The sequence below is a fragment of the Cydia splendana genome, chromosome 21, assembly GCF_910591565.1.
Source record: "Cydia splendana chromosome 21, ilCydSple1.2, whole genome shotgun sequence".
Lineage (NCBI taxonomy): Eukaryota > Metazoa > Arthropoda > Insecta > Lepidoptera > Tortricidae > Cydia > Cydia splendana.
In genome coordinates this window covers 6,460,468-6,478,216 of record NC_085980.1, presented here as the reverse complement: position 1 = coordinate 6,478,216, position 17,749 = coordinate 6,460,468, and the positions used below count along the sequence as shown (strand labels likewise).

Below are 17,749 nucleotides of genomic sequence, written 5' to 3'. Positions count from 1 at the left end.
GGAACCCTTCGTGCGCGAGTCCGACTCGCACTTGCCCGGTTTTCTGATATAATTTTGCCTACCCAGTCCCAAATCTCTGTGCACGCGACTGCTGCTCATGACCAGCTAAGAATCAACTGTGCCAAGTTTCAGCGCATAGTCACAAAGTGCAAGGTGTCGTGCACTAACAAACTAGCTATTAGTATATAGTAATAAGAGATAGTTAATGTTTGGCGGGAAAACATTTACTTTCTTTTTACTAACAAAAAAAAAAGATTTAAAGTTTGAAAATGTAAATATGTGTTGTATAAAATATTCGTAGGGCGTCTCTAACCCACGTTTTGAAAATAAGTCACGGCAAATATGTAACAATTATGAATCTAATACGATCATTTATATTATTCTGCTTTCATAAGTAATAGTTACTGAATTTTAAAAAGCGTTTTTCAATTAAAAGACATGTCAAGATCGCTTACCTTCTTTCTAATGCTAAAAAAAACGAACTAAAATGCACAACTTATCGATATACTCTGTCAAGTAATTTCCGTCAGTAGAAGAGACCTATGTTATGTTCGGTGAGATGCAAGCAAACGTTCATAGTGATACAACAGAATTCATACTGCGTTTGCGTTTTCTTCCGCGTTTACCAGGACTGCATACAACCGAGGAGCACTATTCAAATTCAATACATAGCACGAAATGAAAACGAAAGTTTACGTATTGATTTTTTCTACGTTCTGCAAAAATCAACCGTATTCCGTTTCAGATAAGAGTGAATTTCAGTTTTCACACACTCGTAGGATATCATGAAAATGAAAGTTTCTGTGTTGTTATTTGGCGTTTTGTTTTGCTAAAGCCTACTTTATGCTATTAACTCTAGAGGTTAATTTTAAATAACGGTGTGACAGGAGTAACTGCGTGAAGAAACATGTAAACATTGTGTTATACTCGTACCCCGTTTGTTAGCGTTTTTCAATAAAAGACATGTCAAGATAGTAATAGACGAGCCGGTCGCCGTCGCCGTCCAATGACGCGACGCGTTGGAACGGCACGTGTATCTACAACTCCTACGGGAGGCTTCTTCGATACTTTAATAACTTCTACTGTCCCCTAGTACTAACTAAACTCTTTATTGACCATCGATGGACCTGATATCTTTGCAACAAGGTTTAAGATTGGTTACCTACTTACTTGTCGTCGAGGTAGTAATACACGAGCCGGTCGCCGTCGCCGTCCAATGACGCGACGCGTTGGAACGGCACGTGAACAACTCCTACGGGAGGCTTCTGCGATACTTTAATAACTTCTACTGTCCCCTAGTACTAACTAAACTCTTTATTGACCATCGATGGACATTATATCTTTGCGACAAGGTTTAAGATTGGTAACTTACTTGTTGTCGAGGTAGTAATAGACGAGCCGGTCGCCGTCGCCGTCCAATGACGCGACGCGTTGGAACGGAGCGTGTTCGACGCCTACGGGCGGCGTTTGCGATACTTTCACGAAGTCTGCGCCGCACTGTTGAAGGTATACTTTTATTAAACTTACTTTTTCGATTCTTTAAATTGAGGTTGATAAATTTTAGGTTAACTCTATTCTAACATTTTCAAATGATGGAAACTGATTGTACTGTCAATCAAAAAGGATGCTTTAAACAAGCAATCCTTAGAATAGCTGTTTTACTCGCGTGAGTAATTATCCCTAGATTCGCAACTGATGTCAAAACGTCAAAAACATTTAAAATTATCTAAATTGGAAATTCTATAGCGTAAGTATTGAACACCCATTTAGCTAGGACCCTAAATGGCGCAACAATCGCGGAGCGTGATGGTACAAGCCGACAAGGAGTGTGTAGAGCCATGTAATAGAAATAGAAATAGTTTATTCGTGGCATAAAGAACACAGGTACACAAAAATGAAAAAAAAAAAAAAACTTACACTTAACATTGCAAGAATGGTACCAAATTCTATATAGTTCAGGGAAAAAAATATATATAAGAGATTATTGATCAGCCAATTGTATTTTCTTAAATTGGCACCTACCCACCACACCAAAAAGACACTAAGTGATACACAGTAATCAATCGCTATCAGTTGCACTATCTCAGGCGCGCGCTGCTTGCGCACACTCACACAGCTTAAGGAAGCACATACGCACACACCGTTAACTGCGAATGCAGATAAATCTCACGATTACTATTTATATGCAATAGAAGTACCGCGAACGTCACAGTGTGTGTCACCGTCCGTGAGCCGGTAGCTTGTTCCTACCCTTATTAATGTACGGTTAGCGGTAAAGAAATTACCCCATATTGAGTGTAAAATCAATATACATAAATCTAAATGTAGGAGATATAAAGTACAAAGGAGTGTCAAAATTTAAATACTTAGGCTGCACCGTTACAGACACCAACAATCGTGACGAGGATATCAATATCAGGATCCAGAATACCTTGCGATGCAGTGCAGCCCTTCATAAGGTGTTAGTGTCCAAGCTCCTAAGTAGACGCGCCAAAATCCGAATCTATAAGACCGTGATTCGCCCAATCCTAACCTACGGATGCGAAGCGTGGACACTGACACTCAAGGAAGAAAACATGCTGCTAGTGGCCGAGAGGAAGATCCTCCGTAAGATACTGGGCCCAAAAAAAAGACCGGACGGAAGCTGGTCAGTCCTTACGAACCGTGAAATCGAAAACCTAGTGGCTGAACCTAACATCATGGGAGAGACTAAAGCTCACAGACTCCGTTGGTTGGGCCACCTTGAGAGAATGGATGAAGATCGGAACGTGGAAAGAGCATACCTGGGCCGTCCAGCAGGAAGACGTCCTATCGGACGCCCCAGATATCGCTGGTGCGACATGGTGGAGGCGGACCTGCGCGAACTTCGAGTTAGCAATTGGCGAGAGGTCGCACAGGACCGAGAAAAGTGGCGCTGTCTTGTGTCGGAGGCCAAGTCTCATTTTGGGTCGCTGAGCCAACGGAGTAAGTAAGTAAGTGAGTGTAAAAGCTGGGGCCAGATATTTTTGCAGCTCACTGTACATTCTCAGCATTCGCATTCGCACGTTATAATAACATGCGCTCTAAGTTAAGAATGGGCATAGCCCATTTGTATACTCACATTCAAATTTAATTTCCCCCCTTCCCCCCCAAATTATACAGCACCAGATCCAACTCCCCGTCCAGACTCTTCTTGATAATGTTAAGTTTCTTCCCTCCCAAACCGTTTGCGCCGTCAACGTATAGAGTAGTGTTATAAGATCCGTGCACGGGTAATTTGTATACTCACATTCAAATTTAATTTCCCACCATTCCCCCCCAAGCTATACAGCACCAGATCCAACTCTCCATCCAGACTCTTCTCGATAATGTTAATTTTCTTCCCCCCCACACCATTTGCGCCGTCAACGTATAGAGTATAGTATTATAAGACCGTGCACAGGTAATTTGTATACTCACAGTCAAATTTAATTTCCCACCATTCCCCCCCAAGCTATACAGCACCAGATCCAACTTTCCATCCAGACTCTTCTCGATAATGTTAATTTTCTTCCCTCCCACACCATTTGCGCCGTCAACGTATAGAGTATAGTATTATAAGATCCGTGCACAGGTAATTTGTATACTCACATTCAAATTTAATTTCCCCCCATTCCCTCCCAAATTATACAGCACCAGATCCAACTCCCCGTCCAGACTCTTCTTGATAATGTTAAGTTTCTTCCCTCCCACACCGTTTGCGCCGTCCACGTATAGAGTAGTATTATAAGATCCGTGCACAGGTAATTTTCCTCGTATGTTCTTGAAAGCGCCTACTATTTTTTCGTAGTAACCTGGGGAAAAAATGTTAATGAAGGTATAATGGTCTCAATACTGGTGATTTTTAAAAGCGCATTAGTAGTAGAGTGAAGTATTAGCTTTTATCTACTGTTCCGTAGAGGAACAGATTAGTATTAATTACTTTCTATGCATATGTAAATAGGTATTTTTCTTACATACAAAGCAACACAATTAGGAAAGAATATATTTTCGTGTAGTAGCTAGATATTTGAACTGGCAACTGCATTTATCTCAAAAGCCCTTCCGGCGCGACACAACCGCGCCACCTAGCGAGGATAAAAAGAAGCTCTTCACCTGCCGTTAAAACTAATGGCCGCGTTCGACCCGCGCTCCGATTAAAATAATTCATATTTCGGTTCCCGTCGCTGCGATTTAAGTGAAAATCAACCAGAAACTAATTAGTGACCCAGTGCCCCTTATGGATATATGCAGCTGTCGATAAAGCAGAGGATTTCCCAATCATCATACATAGACCACCACATGGTACGCCAAGGTGCTGCTGGATTTATGTAAGTTGCTCTCAATTTATCTCGGCTACATAGTTTTTTGGTCCTTCGAACCGGATTTTTCTTTCTCTGGTTGTGTTGCTCTTGTATTTGCGATTTTTGCGGTATTTCGTACCCAGTTTTTTCGTTTAGACACGTTTGTAGTTCAATTTAGTATTGTCATTGTCGCCATCTTTGTCTCGCAAAATGGTTCCTAACCCTACAGACGGCAATACTGAAGCCGACACATCGTGTATTACACAAGACATATTCGAACGAGATCTAATTCTCGACGAATTAAAGAGAACGTTACAGTTCGCAGCGACAAATACAGATCAATTTCGTTCAAGAACGACAGATTTAACAGTGCATCAGCGAAAGTTTACTAAGATTCAAACTAAAATCGAAAAAGCGTTAATTAAATTGCAAAGCTTCAACAAAGAAGCCAATATTAAGATTCGTAACGATTTTAATGACTTGTATTACGCGATAGTTACACATTTAAATAACCTAAAGGAGGTAGACGTAGAAAGGCGTCGCGCGAGCCGCGCGCTTACCCCCAACGAAACGCTTAGCAACGATCGTCGAAATTTACCAAAATTATCGCTTCCCGAATTTCACGGCGAACCGACTGGTTGGCCTGCCTTTTTCGATTTATTTCAATCGCTGGTACACAATAACAATGCTTACACGGATGCGGAGAAGTTTAGGTATTTGCTCCTTTCTGTCAAAAACGAGCCACATAATTTAATTAAGTCAATTCCCATAACGGAAAGTAATTATGCAATTGCGCTCGATATTCTAAAATCCCGTTATGACAATAAGCGCATTATTGCATCACAACATCTAGATAAGTTGTTCGATATAGATATTTGTTCCGCGCGATCAGCTGTTGCCATGAGAAATTTACTTAATGTTTATCACGAAAATATAAAGGCGCTCGAAGTCATGGATTTTCCGGTTAAGGAATGGGATTTCGTTCTGTTAAATTTATTATTACGTAAGATTCCCGTGAATACGCGAAAAGAATATGAACGTTCCTTAACCAACCCGGGCGAAATACCTAAAGTTCAGGGCCTAATTACTTTCCTCGAACGCGAACTTTCAGCGGAACAGATGATTTCAGTTTCCCATACACAGTCCACTCGAAACAATTCCTTAAGTAGTAAAAATAATACAAATATAAATTCAAATCAAATAACACCCAAGCGTGTTTTTGCAACAAGTACGGCGTCAGCTCAAAGTCGACCTTATGTCGATACAAATAAGGTTCGAGCTTGCTTGAAGTGTAAAGGAATGCATTCCCTCAATAAATGTTTAGAATTTTTAGACCTATCGGTGAAAGATAGATTTGCATTTGTTAAAACAAATAATGTATGTTACAATTGTTTATGCCCCGGGCACGACTTAAGGAATTGTAAATCAAGTTTTAAATGTCGTAAGTGTAATAAACGACATCATACTTTAATTCATTTAGAATCAAACATTCCGCAGCCGATTATCAATGAAGCTACGGAATCAGTTGCCGTCTCGCTCGCTCTTACGGAGCAGCCCGGCCCTAGCAGCCCGTCAGCAGTTCACGGCGTGAATGAACAGAGTTTAGGTAGTTTAGGGAAACAACCTAGCACGGTTTTATTATCAACGGCGTTGGTTGACCTTTATTACGAAGGCAACAAAGTTGCGACGATTCGATGTATGGTAGATGGGGGTTCACAAGCAGCTCTGATTACAGAATCGTGTATGCAACGACTCAATTTACCGCGACAACATGTTAGCGAACCGCTGGTCGGTGTCGGCGACTTGCCGCTGGAACCTAGGGGTACCTTCGTGTGCTCAATTTCGCCTAAGGGCAAACAAAATCCAATCATTCCGTTAGAGGCGTCTATTCTGGCGAAGTTAACCCGTCAAATGCCTAGTGTACCACTAGCACCTCTCGCTGATTGGCCTCATTTGCAGGGACTCGCTTTAGCCGACCCTGAATTTCACAAACCTCAGCCGGTCGACATGATACTCGGCGAGGACATTTTCATGGATATTGTTCGCGATGGCATTGTCAGAGGTAAACCTGGCACGCCCACCGCAATTAATAGTGTGTTTGGTTATTTGCTAGGAGGTAAAGTGAACTTTACTTCCAATGTTTCGACTCCACGCCGTACTTGCTTTACGTCGTTTGACAACGACAATCTTCAGAAGTTTTGGGAGCTGGAGTCAGTACCAGAGTTGCGGAGTTACACTCCCGAAGAAAAGCTATGCGAATCCTTTTTTCAAAAGACGCATACGCGTGATGAAACAGGGCGATACGTGGTCGCTCTGCCATTCAAGCCCGATGCACCGCCGCTCGGCGAGTCTCGGCAAATTGCCCTAGCACGATTCCATAAATTGGAATACCGTCTAGAACGTAACCCCCAGTTGAAGGCGGATTATCACGCTTGCCTCCAGGAGTACGTGGATGTCAACCACATGGAGCTCGCGGACGATAACCCCCCCGCTGGCGCGAGTTATTACATACCCCACCATTGTGTGTCAAAAATTTCCGAAACTACACGCACACGCGTAGTTTACGATGCTGGGTGTCGCACGACAAGTGGACACGCGTTAAATGACACTTTGTTAACAGGTCCTAAGTTACACTTAGACATTGTTGACGTTCTTCTAAAATTCAGAGTGCATAACATTGCATTTTGTTCCGACATCAAACAGATGTATCGCAATATTCTTGTGCGTGAAAGTGATAGGGATTTTCAGCGCATCCTTTGGCGCCAATCGCCCGAGGAGCCTCTGCGCGATTATAGGCTTCGTACCGTTACCTTCGGTATAAGTAGTTCCCCTTATCTCGCCTTGCGCACAATTAAACAGCTAGCTCACGACGAAGGTGAGCGTTTCCCGCGCGCCTCCCCAGTCTTACTCAATGACGTCTTTGTTGACGATGTGGTAACCGGTGCAGATACCACAGCCGAGGCTCTCGCTCTGCAGCAGGAGCTGATAGGTATTTGTGCCACGGCCGGGTTCGAATTACGTAAATGGCAAAGTAACTCGCCAGCTATTCTCGCTGTTACGCGATCCCCAGATTCTCATGGTGAGCGGCGCGAAAATGTTCATTTTGCCGAAATGGAAAATGACAAAGGGGTCAAAGTCCTTGGACTTCAATGGAATCCGGGATCAGACTCATTTAGTTTCAAAGTACAAAGTACTTCTCGGGCCTGTACGAAGCGGGCTATTCTCTCGGAAATTGCAAAAATTTACGACCCACTCGGGTTATTATCTCCGGTGACATTGTTTGCCAAACATTTAATTCAATTGCTATGGTTAGCAAAGGTTCCTTGGGACTCCGAAGCCCCTATCGATATAGTTAACTCATGGACGAGTTTTGTTAGCGAGCTCCCGCTCTTATCTCAAATTTCATTTCCTCGTCATATTTTTAATACTGACGACTTCGATTCAATCGAAATTCACGGATTTGCAGACGTAAGTCAAATTGCGTATGCCGCCTGTGTTTATATACGTCTTACGGACAATACCGGTAAGGTTCAAACTTATTTAGTCATAGCTCGAACCCGCGTAGCTCCACTTCGGATTTGCCTTACTATTCCGAAAATGGAATTAATGGGATGCGTGATCCTGTCAAAATTGATAGAAAGAGTAATGCGCATTTACGGTGATCGCATTCGCCCCGATCAAGTGTACGCGTGGTCAGATAGTTCCGTCGCGCTCGCGTGGCTTAAGTCACCCCCGCACGAATGGAAAACGTTTGTCTCTAACCGCACCAGTGAGATTTTGTCCCGTGTCCCGGCGAGCTGCTGGCGTCACGTCCCGTCAGCTGACAACAGCGCTGACCCGGCGTCGCGCGGTCTGCTGCCCGCCGCGCTCGTACAAAATGACTTGTGGTTCCATGGTCCTACATGGCTCCAACAAAGTCACGACTCCTGGCCTATACAAAAACCGGTAGTAAACACAACGGAAGAAAAACGGAATAAAATTGAATCAACAAATATTAATTGCGCATGTGTTTCCACATTGCCTACTTTCCCGGACGATGATACTCTTATTACGCGATTTTCGTCGCTAGGTAAATTAGTTCGCGTCACGGCATTAATATTTCGTTTTTACCACAAATGTAGAAAACATAAACAAACGCTCCCTGAGTACATCACCGTACCAGAGTACCACTTTGCATTAAAGCGACTTATATTGATTACGCAACAACAAGTGTTCGAAGACGACATAAAAAATATCTCGTCAAATAAATCCCCTTCCTTACGTTTGCGGCGTCTCGCGCCTATTCTAGATAGTGAGGGATTATTACGCGTCGGCGGACGTATTCATAAGTCATTTTTACCTTATGAATCAAAACATCAATTAATTTTACCTAAAAGACATCCTCTTACAAATCTTATTATTGACGATACTCATATACACGAATTGCATGCCGGTCCGCAGTGCGTGCAAAACTCGCTCTTACAGCGATATTGGATTATTTCAGGTCGCGATATTGTGCGTCTACGTGTGCATCGTTGTATTCCATGTTTCCGCGCACGCCCTACCCGCGTGCAACCTCGCATGGGCATGCTTCCCTCGGTCCGCTTGCGCCCCGCGCGCGTATTTAGTAAAACTTCGTGCGATTTTGCGGGCCATTTTACGTTCGCGCTAATAAAGTTCGTAATGCAAAAATAATAAAATGTTATGTTGCGGTTTTCGTATGTATGAGCGTTAAGGCTGTACATCTTGAATTAGTTTCCGAACTTTCCACAGAAGGTTTTTTAGCTGCGTTGCGACGTTTCACGTCCCGCCGAGGATATTGTACAGATATATATACCGATTGCGGACGTAACTTTGTTGGTTGTAATAATTACCTTAAAGAATTATACGCGTTCTTACGTAACGATTCGGTCATGAGCGCTCTCAACCAACAAACTTTAAAACAAGGATTAACTTGGCATTTTCAGCCACCGTATGCTAGCCATTTCGGTGGACTATTCGAAGCGGCTGTTAAGAGTTTCAAAACCCATTTATATCGCGTAATAGGTACACAGACGCAAACATATGATTCTATGCACACGCTGACCTGTCAAATCGAAGCGGTACTTAACAGTCGTCCTCTCTGCGTGTTAAGTTCAGACTCTTCCGATCCGTTACCTCTTACGCCGGCTCATTTCTTAATCGGCGAGCCCTTAACGGCCCTACCGGACGTTTCTTTGATCGACGAAAACCCTAGTCGTCTTACGCGCTGGCGCTGGGTACAACAAGCTGTCCAGCATTTCTGGCGTAGATGGAGTCGTGAATATCTCCATCAACTGCAGCAGAGTACAAAGTGGCTTCAAGATCGCGGTCCCGCCATCCGTGAAGGCACTGTTGTTGTGGTATGCGATGACCACTTGCCGCCGTTACAGTGGAAACTCGCGCGCGTTCATGCTGTCCATCCGGGCACTGATCACGTTATTCGCGTCGTAACTTTAAAAAGTGGGAACACATTGTTCAAACGACCCGTAGTTAAGGTCTGTCCCTTACCCTTAGAATAATTTCTACAATCGTTACGACTTTTAATGTTAGCATTTAAGTTAGGTATAAGTTTCTTTATCTTTGTGAACTTTCGCATGTTCTTTTAAAAGACACTACGTGCTTTTAAGGTGAGCGGCATGTTCCGTAGAGGAACAGATTAGTATTAATTACTTTCTATGCATATGTAAATAGGTATTTTTCTTACATACAAAGCAACACAATTAGGAAAGAATATATTTTCGTGTAGTAGCTAGATATTTGAACTGGCAACTGCATTTATCTCAAAAGCCCTTCCGGCGCGACACAACCGCGCCACCTAGCGAGGATAAAAAGAAGCTCTTCACCTGCCGTTAAAACTAATGGCCGCGTTCGACCCGCGCTCCGATTAAAATAATTCATATTTCGGTTCCCGTCGCTGCGATTTAAGTGAAAATCAACCAGAGACTAATTAGTGACCCAGTGCCCCTTATGGATATATGCAGCTGTCGATAAAGCAGAGGATTTCCCAATCATCATACATAGACCACCACATGGTACGCCAAGGTGCTGCTGGATTTATGTAAGTTGCTCTCAATTTATCTCGGCTACATCTACTATAAAAATAGTAATTATTGTATGGTAGGCCTTACTTATCTTACCTATCATAACCGCGGTATGTAATTACCTAATTACCGTACACGGTATGCGTGTTTTGTAAAACAGCGACTCTGTGTGCAATTCGTACATATTTACTAGTTTTCTTTTGGCCGTCAGTACAAGGTTCGAGTTTTTTTTTCAAAGTACATAGTGTCAAGAGGCCTTTAACATAATAATTCATGATCTCTGGCATTTACGATCAAGGCAATAAAGTACAAAGAGTAAGTAAATATTCGGTCAAACAGCAACGAATCAAGTAGTAACAGGCGCTCTTATCGCCGAAAAGCGATCTCTTCCAGACAACTTTTTCGTTAGAAATAAATAACGCATCACGTAAAACGTAGTGCCAAGAAGATTAAAGAGGTTAACATACAAATACACACATATACATACTCGTACACATATAATAATTAATAAACATAATGGAATGAATCATACATTAATTATAATTATAATATAGATTAATTAAACAAAATGTTAATACACAAATACTCCACGCAATTTAAGGCAGATATTAATAATGAAGTTTTTAGAATGGGAAGAAATTTAGAAATTTAGTTGTTTATTTTTTTCTATTATTTTTACGGGTAAAGCATTCCATAATCAAAGTGAATTTAGTATAGAGCCGTATTGTCAAAGTAAATTTTGTAGTGACAGTAAATTTACTGCCATCTTTCGACACAGGATTATAGTAATTACGATACAAGTGTGAAAAATGGGAAATTCGCAACGAGTAGCCATAAATAAGACAAGACCGAAATGAGTGTTTTAAATCGACACGATTTGCGAATTACCTATTCGCACATGTATCGTACAACGTTTTACAGTACCTACATATGGCCCCTTAAATTTTTGACATAGTTGCGTAATGCGCTAATTATCGTACTAGTGCGGTAAAGTAGCCCTGTAAAAACTTTTAGAACACCATTTGAATTTGATCCTTATTCTTTCGCTGATATGTGTTAATATTGTTAAATATTATCGCCATCTACACGAGTATAGGCCAAAGGTGTGGCGTCATCTTTTCGAGCATATTTTTGTCTTGATTTTCGGAGGCACGTTTTATTCTTAGACTTTATTTAGGTATCTTATACGGAGTTATATATATATATCTTTGCCATAATGTAACAACTCGAATGGTGCCTCTTAGCTTTTTAAACTGGTTATAACGTCATTATTGTTTCGAATGCTGTATTTTTAAAACAAAAAAAAAAGATTGAGTGTGGTTAATAAGTATAGTAATTATTTGAGGCTTTTTATAAAAAAAATGTTGAAATATTAGAAATAATTCCGAACACGATCGTACGGCAACGCGCGTGTGCGATCCTGATGACCAGTTAGACCTAACCCGTTAAGTGGCCCAAGTAGGGGAGGTAGGGACCATGGGCAGTCGGGAAGCTCAGGCACCCCCTTGTATAAGCCCCACCCCTTCACAAGGGAGGGCCCGAGCCTTCCGACTGCCTAATGGTCGGGACTATACCATACCTCCCCTACAGTAGGTGCGCCAACATAAGTATCCACCTCGCCATACTAGCTGTAATACCTACTATCGAAAAGTGGATACTTATGTGAGGAATCCAAGTGTGCTTGTAGCTTAAAGTAAAATGACACTCGCTTGGTTATAATGTAAATGACTGTATTAGTTCGAATTTGTATGAAGTTACGAGGTTTGCGAAGTAAAGCCGTATACATTTTTCCTACTGACCTCGCTCACCTGGAGTACCCACGAGAGAGTACGGTCCGTATTTTCTACCTGAAGACAGTAAGGTGTTTGAATGCGACCAATAACAATTGTTGGTACTTTACTAAAATAAATATATTATAATAAATCAATAAATTTATGGGGACAATCTTATACATATCGACAGACAATGTATACATAAATAAATACTTAAAATATTATAGAAATCATCCCTAAAACAGAAATCATCTTAATAAGCTTCATCAATCTTTATCGACTAGGTTATTAATCGATTGTTAAAATTTTATCCATAAGTCTGTTTTGAGCTACATATAGTGAATTATAGTGTGATCTGCAGTTTGTGGTCTTGCGTACTACACTATTATTTTCGAAGTCGACATCTAGCATCAAGTAGCGGAATTATCAGTACTGCTACTTAACAATAGACAACTAGTTCAGTCATTATAGATTTTGACCTGTGAATAATCAGTTCTTCGATTTTTTTTTCGTAGGTCACTGGGAGTGTAAATTCAAAAAGTAGACTGAATCAGGCTCCTGTGTATATTCGAAAAACTGTTTTTCTTGAATAACTCGGCCTATTTTGATTTTACAGTGAGGACAAAAATTGTAGGAAATTTGTTCTCTACAAGTTTGGTCCTCACAAGTTTTCTTCTAGGATCGATATTTTGGAAATTAAATTTGAAATAAGCGACAAATTCAAAATATTTTCATCATCTCGTTTATTTTCAACTTTACGGCATAAATGAAGAGGACTAAACGAGATTATTAAAAAAAAACCGTTTTTCGAATATACACAGGAACCTGGTTCAGTCTACTTTTTGAATTTACATTCCCAGTGACCCCCCCGAGGGACCTACGAAAAAAAAATCCAAGAACTGATTATTCACGGGTAGGGTCGGTTTTTTGGATATAATGACTGGACTAGACCGAAAAGTCTAATTCTCAACAATTTTCAGCTAATATTATAACCGGATTTACCGGAACTCTATTATCAACTCCTTCTGCTTTTAATATTAGTTGTAAATTGTTGTTCAATACAATTTTTGTGAGTCGCGACACTAGATAATTCTAGTATCAAGTAGCGGTACTGATAATTCCGCTCACTCCGGTCGACTCCGAAAGTAATAGTCGTTTTGGTATCAAAACTGATGTATGAAGTGAGCACTCTATTTTTACTATGTTTCTCTATGGTATTAGCAATGTAGTCAACTAGTCAAGAAGGTGCCTTCTAAATACTGCATAACTCGGAATTTGAACGATGTTTTCTGGACCACCCGGTCTAGCTCTAGGGGTTATGGCGTTAGCCTTGAAAGCTGAACACCCTGGTTCAAATCCAGCTTCGGCCTCCGGCCTTTGACATTGTTTCTTTAGTGATATAAGTACCTTCTTCTGTAGGAGTGCCGTAAGTGTTGTCGTTCCTGCACCGCACACAGTAATGCAGGATGGGAGTGGTGACGATGCCGAACTCTTTGGCGGTGCCTTTCAGTGCCATCACTCCGTGTACTGCGGCCGCTGCTAACCGCGGGCTTGTATATCTGTAAGGAAATAAAACGATTTCTTGTTAAAATTTAATTATTAACCCTTTACTTTAAACCCGGAAAGGTGGGCCAAAATGGTTACCGAGTGGGACCAACAAAACACCATAGACGGTAGACGGTGCAGGCCGGGGTTCAGACAGACCAGAAAGGAGATAGCGGGACGACTTGGACGCATTCTAGTGGAAAAACGAGGGAGGTCTTTGCCCAGCAGTGGGACACCAAAGTAGGCTAATAAAATAAAAAAAACCGTTTTAAACAGAAGTTGAGGCAATTTTAACACATTCAACACCAAGAACCCGACTGTCGGGTACACTGTTCGTAGCGACTACGCGCTACATACGACGAAACCGTGGCTACGCGCTACGAGCGTAACCCGTAGCACTTAGTGGTATTGAATGTGTTAAAGCCCAAACTCAGTGAGGTTGCATACGTGATTCTATCAAAGAGTTCCAATGGGTACCTCCGGTCTCTAAAAGGATGCCAAATTTCAGTTCGATCAAATATCAACAATTGGCCGAAAACTAGCCAAATTTGAAAACAACTTACATAAATAGAACCGTTTTTCCCCCGAAGGGTAAAAAACGGATATTTAGGTTCCTGCCGAAGCTTGAACCACATTATGAGATAACACCCTTGTAACTCAGCCCTAATGAAGCGAATTCATCAACTAGTAGCGCCATCTATCGCGCTACCCAAGTACTAATGTCGCCCGGTTGCCAGCACGCGGCTGCTTTCTCTTCAGTACCACATAAGCCGGCAAGGCCCTTAGGTGTGGTTCAAGCTTCGGCAGGAACCTAAATATCCGTTTTTTACCCTTCGGGGGAAAAACGGTTCTATTTAGGTGTCCATGCCTTCGCTTGAACCACATTATGAGACGTGTTTAAACCTCTGCCGGCGCTGGCCCGGGCGTACTGTGACTGATAATATTTAAATTTATGCAAAAATCACTTGATAAGAATATGGGCTTGAAATTTATTCCGTATTGATATACTAAAGGATTGTTTACGTCAAACCTTAACTAGATTTTCCTTATTTGTAATTACCGATAGACGAGACAATTGTTAGCACTGACTGGCAACATAAGTTATCCATTGCGACTATAAAACTACTTAACTTTTTATATAAAACAAAACTGTGTGACTATTAGTTGAAAGACTGTCCCTAAAATCATAATTAAAGACATACGAAGGTACTTGTAGGTCGTACAAATTTAAGTGTAACCACTATCTGAAGTAGTAGCTCTGATGCGTGTAACGTGAACCTCATCGAGTGAGTTTTACATTAAACCCGTCCAAATTACCTGATTCTTTCATTACAATAGCCCACTAGGTGATAATAAGGTTTTGTTGTATGATGTCATGATATTACTACTACTTATCTACTGCTTAACACAAATAAAGCACTGCCGGCCCATCCACTGTTTAAATTTTTTGTAACTAATTGGAAAAGCTTGGGTTCTCTCTGATTTATCGTATTTTCCAAAAATTAATGTAAATTGGTAAGTTGCATCATAGGCCAGATGTAATGTAATATGACTTTTAATGTGGACAAATAACCAAAGGTTTGTATAGGTACCCACTACAATACGATATTGACATTATTTAGATATTAATACATAGTTATTGACTAGGTATACCAGGTTTATTTGTTAATGGGCTATCATTACATAAGGACAACTTCTTCCGTAAATGTGTTAAAATTATAAACATGATCTTATTTGTGGAAGCAATTGAGATTTATTTCGAATCAAGTACTCCTCTGCCTGAAAGTAGCGTCAGAAAGTGAAGAAGAAAATACAACACTTCATGATTTAATGTATGCGTTACTAACAAGTAACAACTCTCAACAACCTAGCAGTAGTTTCAACTGAGGCGATAATACATCCTTCCTTACTGATTAGTTTTAGGTGAGGGTTGCTTTAAAAACAACCATATTAATAGTAAGCCATGAATAGATATTAATTCTTATATATATATTGTATGTAAATAAATGTTTTTTATTCTTATATGAAATGGTAGGCTCCTACCTATTTTAAGTGTCAATTATGCTGCTAAATTGATTACTCCCCACATATAACTGAAAACTTGCCAATTAGGCTGGTGCCGGGTCAACCAAGCTTATATTATATGCTTGTCAGTCATGCAAGCGAATGTAACGAATGAACAGAATCACTGACACGAAGGTGACAATCGTATGGAGGCGATGATTATGAATTTAAAGTGATGCTGACAACTCCAGTTGTTGTGGATGGCATCTCACCATGATGTTGTGCGTAGACTGAAGATCCGTCTACCAAGTAGGATATTTTAGAAGATTTTTTAATCTTTGAATAATTCCAATGCCTTCACCCATAATTTTTAGGCTAATTATAATAAAGGCTTGTAATTGTAGGTTGTTTAATGTTCACTCTTTCTGGTGGCGAGCTGATTCCCAAATTGAAGATTTTATGGTTCGCGCGCTGGTAATGGATTGTGCTTTATTATTAGACTTAGCACGATTTGTGAGTTTTTAATGCTTTCGTATACATACGATCTTCTAATAAGAGTGTAAAAACCTCTTGACTGACGATGAAAGACTCTTTGAGTAAGAGTAGAGGAGGTGGACCTATCTACTTTAAATTGTAGTGCAACCTTTTCAAACCAATTGCGGAACTTTCGTAACACCCAGACAAATTAAAACATTATTATTATTTGTATATTGGTCCGAACCAGTAAGTTCTTGGCATTATACCATTGCAGTGGCACAAAACACGGGTGTCTCATGATGCCATCTAATCCCAAGTGCTGCCAGCACCGGCGCGCGCGGGCGATGCTGTGGCACAATTCCTGTCAAACCTTAACACGTGTAGACGCGTTCGTTACCAAATATTAATTTGATTACTTAATTTGTACTTTGAAGCCCCAATCCGCATTAGGCCAGCGTGGGGACTATAGCCCAAGCCCTCTCGCGAGTGAGAAGAGGCCTGTGCCCAGTAGTGGGACGTATATAGGCTGAATTATTATTATTATTAATGTGTAGGTACTTTTGATTAGAAATTTAGCAATACAAGGACGTTGTATGTTGTTTATTGGCTTTCGTGCAATCAAGTTGTGTATCATTTGATGATCTTGAGGGAACCCTAGGGTTAATTAGGCATCATGATGCCCACAAATAAACAATTATTTGATGATCTAGGCCTTTCTGCGACATATTATATTCATGTCACTACCTTGACGTAACCATACAATAAATAATAGTATGTACTATTACGACAGATTATGACCGCAAGGTGGCGCAAACGCGAGCAGGCGTCCGTTCCATAGCGGTGCGCGGCAACTACTAGTGCTAGACACCAAAATTGGTGTGGGCCGCATGTACTTGTAGCGACGCGACGAAATCGCGGAGTGAGCTACGCCTGACGTAACGTTGATATATGTCTACTGACATCTCATATTTACTGTATTTAATGATAAATAAGCATATTATCATGAATATATAAATATATGAATTGTAGTTGTCTTCACAACTAATGTTGTAATTCGATTAGCAGCGCATCTGCCCTATAACCAAGACACGATGATTTTGTAGGGTACTACACCTGGAACTCTAATTGATTGCATTGACGATGACGTTTCCAATTACATGCCCTACGAGACCTGTTACAACAGTATGCTGTAAACCCTGGACTACTACCTTTCAGCTAAGCTTATTGTACTTAGATCTGGCAATGACAGCAGAACTAGTGTTGATTTTCAGAGTAAATTGCAGGCTCTATTTAACCGGCGAACATATTTGTCATGAGTCACTACTGGGATCATATTTCACTTAGATCTTGCATTTTTTTTTTTTTTTTTTTTCCTGAACCACCGTATGTTGTTGTTCTTTTATAAAATCACGTGAGTACTTCCTTATCTGCAAAGGAAACCTCTCATCTGGAAATCGAAAGAAGGATATTTCTGATCCGTGTTCTTTTAGAATCCGGTATCTGCTATCGGTGACTGCCTGCAAATATTTTCTACATATTACGCATGTGTGTACGTTTACGTACGTTGTACGTTTGTATGTACGTTGGCTTGCCCCGCAGTCCACATGGT

General features: G+C 40.9%; 1 protein-coding gene and 1 long non-coding RNA gene across 4 annotated transcripts in view; both read right to left on the bottom strand.

Moving 5' to 3' along the window:
- The window catches only part of LOC134801198 (uncharacterized), a 396,731-nt gene that overhangs the window by 122,620 nt on the left and 256,362 nt on the right, over nucleotides 1–17,749 (bottom strand). The window lies entirely within an intron of this gene.
- Nucleotides 1–17,749, bottom strand: part of LOC134801118 (phosphoacetylglucosamine mutase) — a 46,431-nt gene that overhangs the window by 13,548 nt on the left and 15,134 nt on the right. Inside the window, exons 5-8 of one of the 3 annotated variants that reach the window (XM_063773650.1) lie at nucleotides 13,522–13,673; nucleotides 12,151–12,189; nucleotides 3,610–3,812; nucleotides 1,373–1,497 (exon numbers count right to left, since the gene is read on the bottom strand). In XM_063773650.1, the coding sequence (XP_063629720.1) occupies nucleotides 1,373–1,497; nucleotides 3,610–3,812; nucleotides 12,151–12,189; nucleotides 13,522–13,673 (519 nt within the window). Of the gene's footprint in view, nucleotides 1–1,372; nucleotides 1,498–3,609; nucleotides 3,813–12,141; nucleotides 12,190–13,521; nucleotides 13,674–17,749 lie in introns of all 3 variants that reach the window. The other 2 variants (XM_063773649.1, XM_063773651.1) reach the window with 2 other exon arrangements.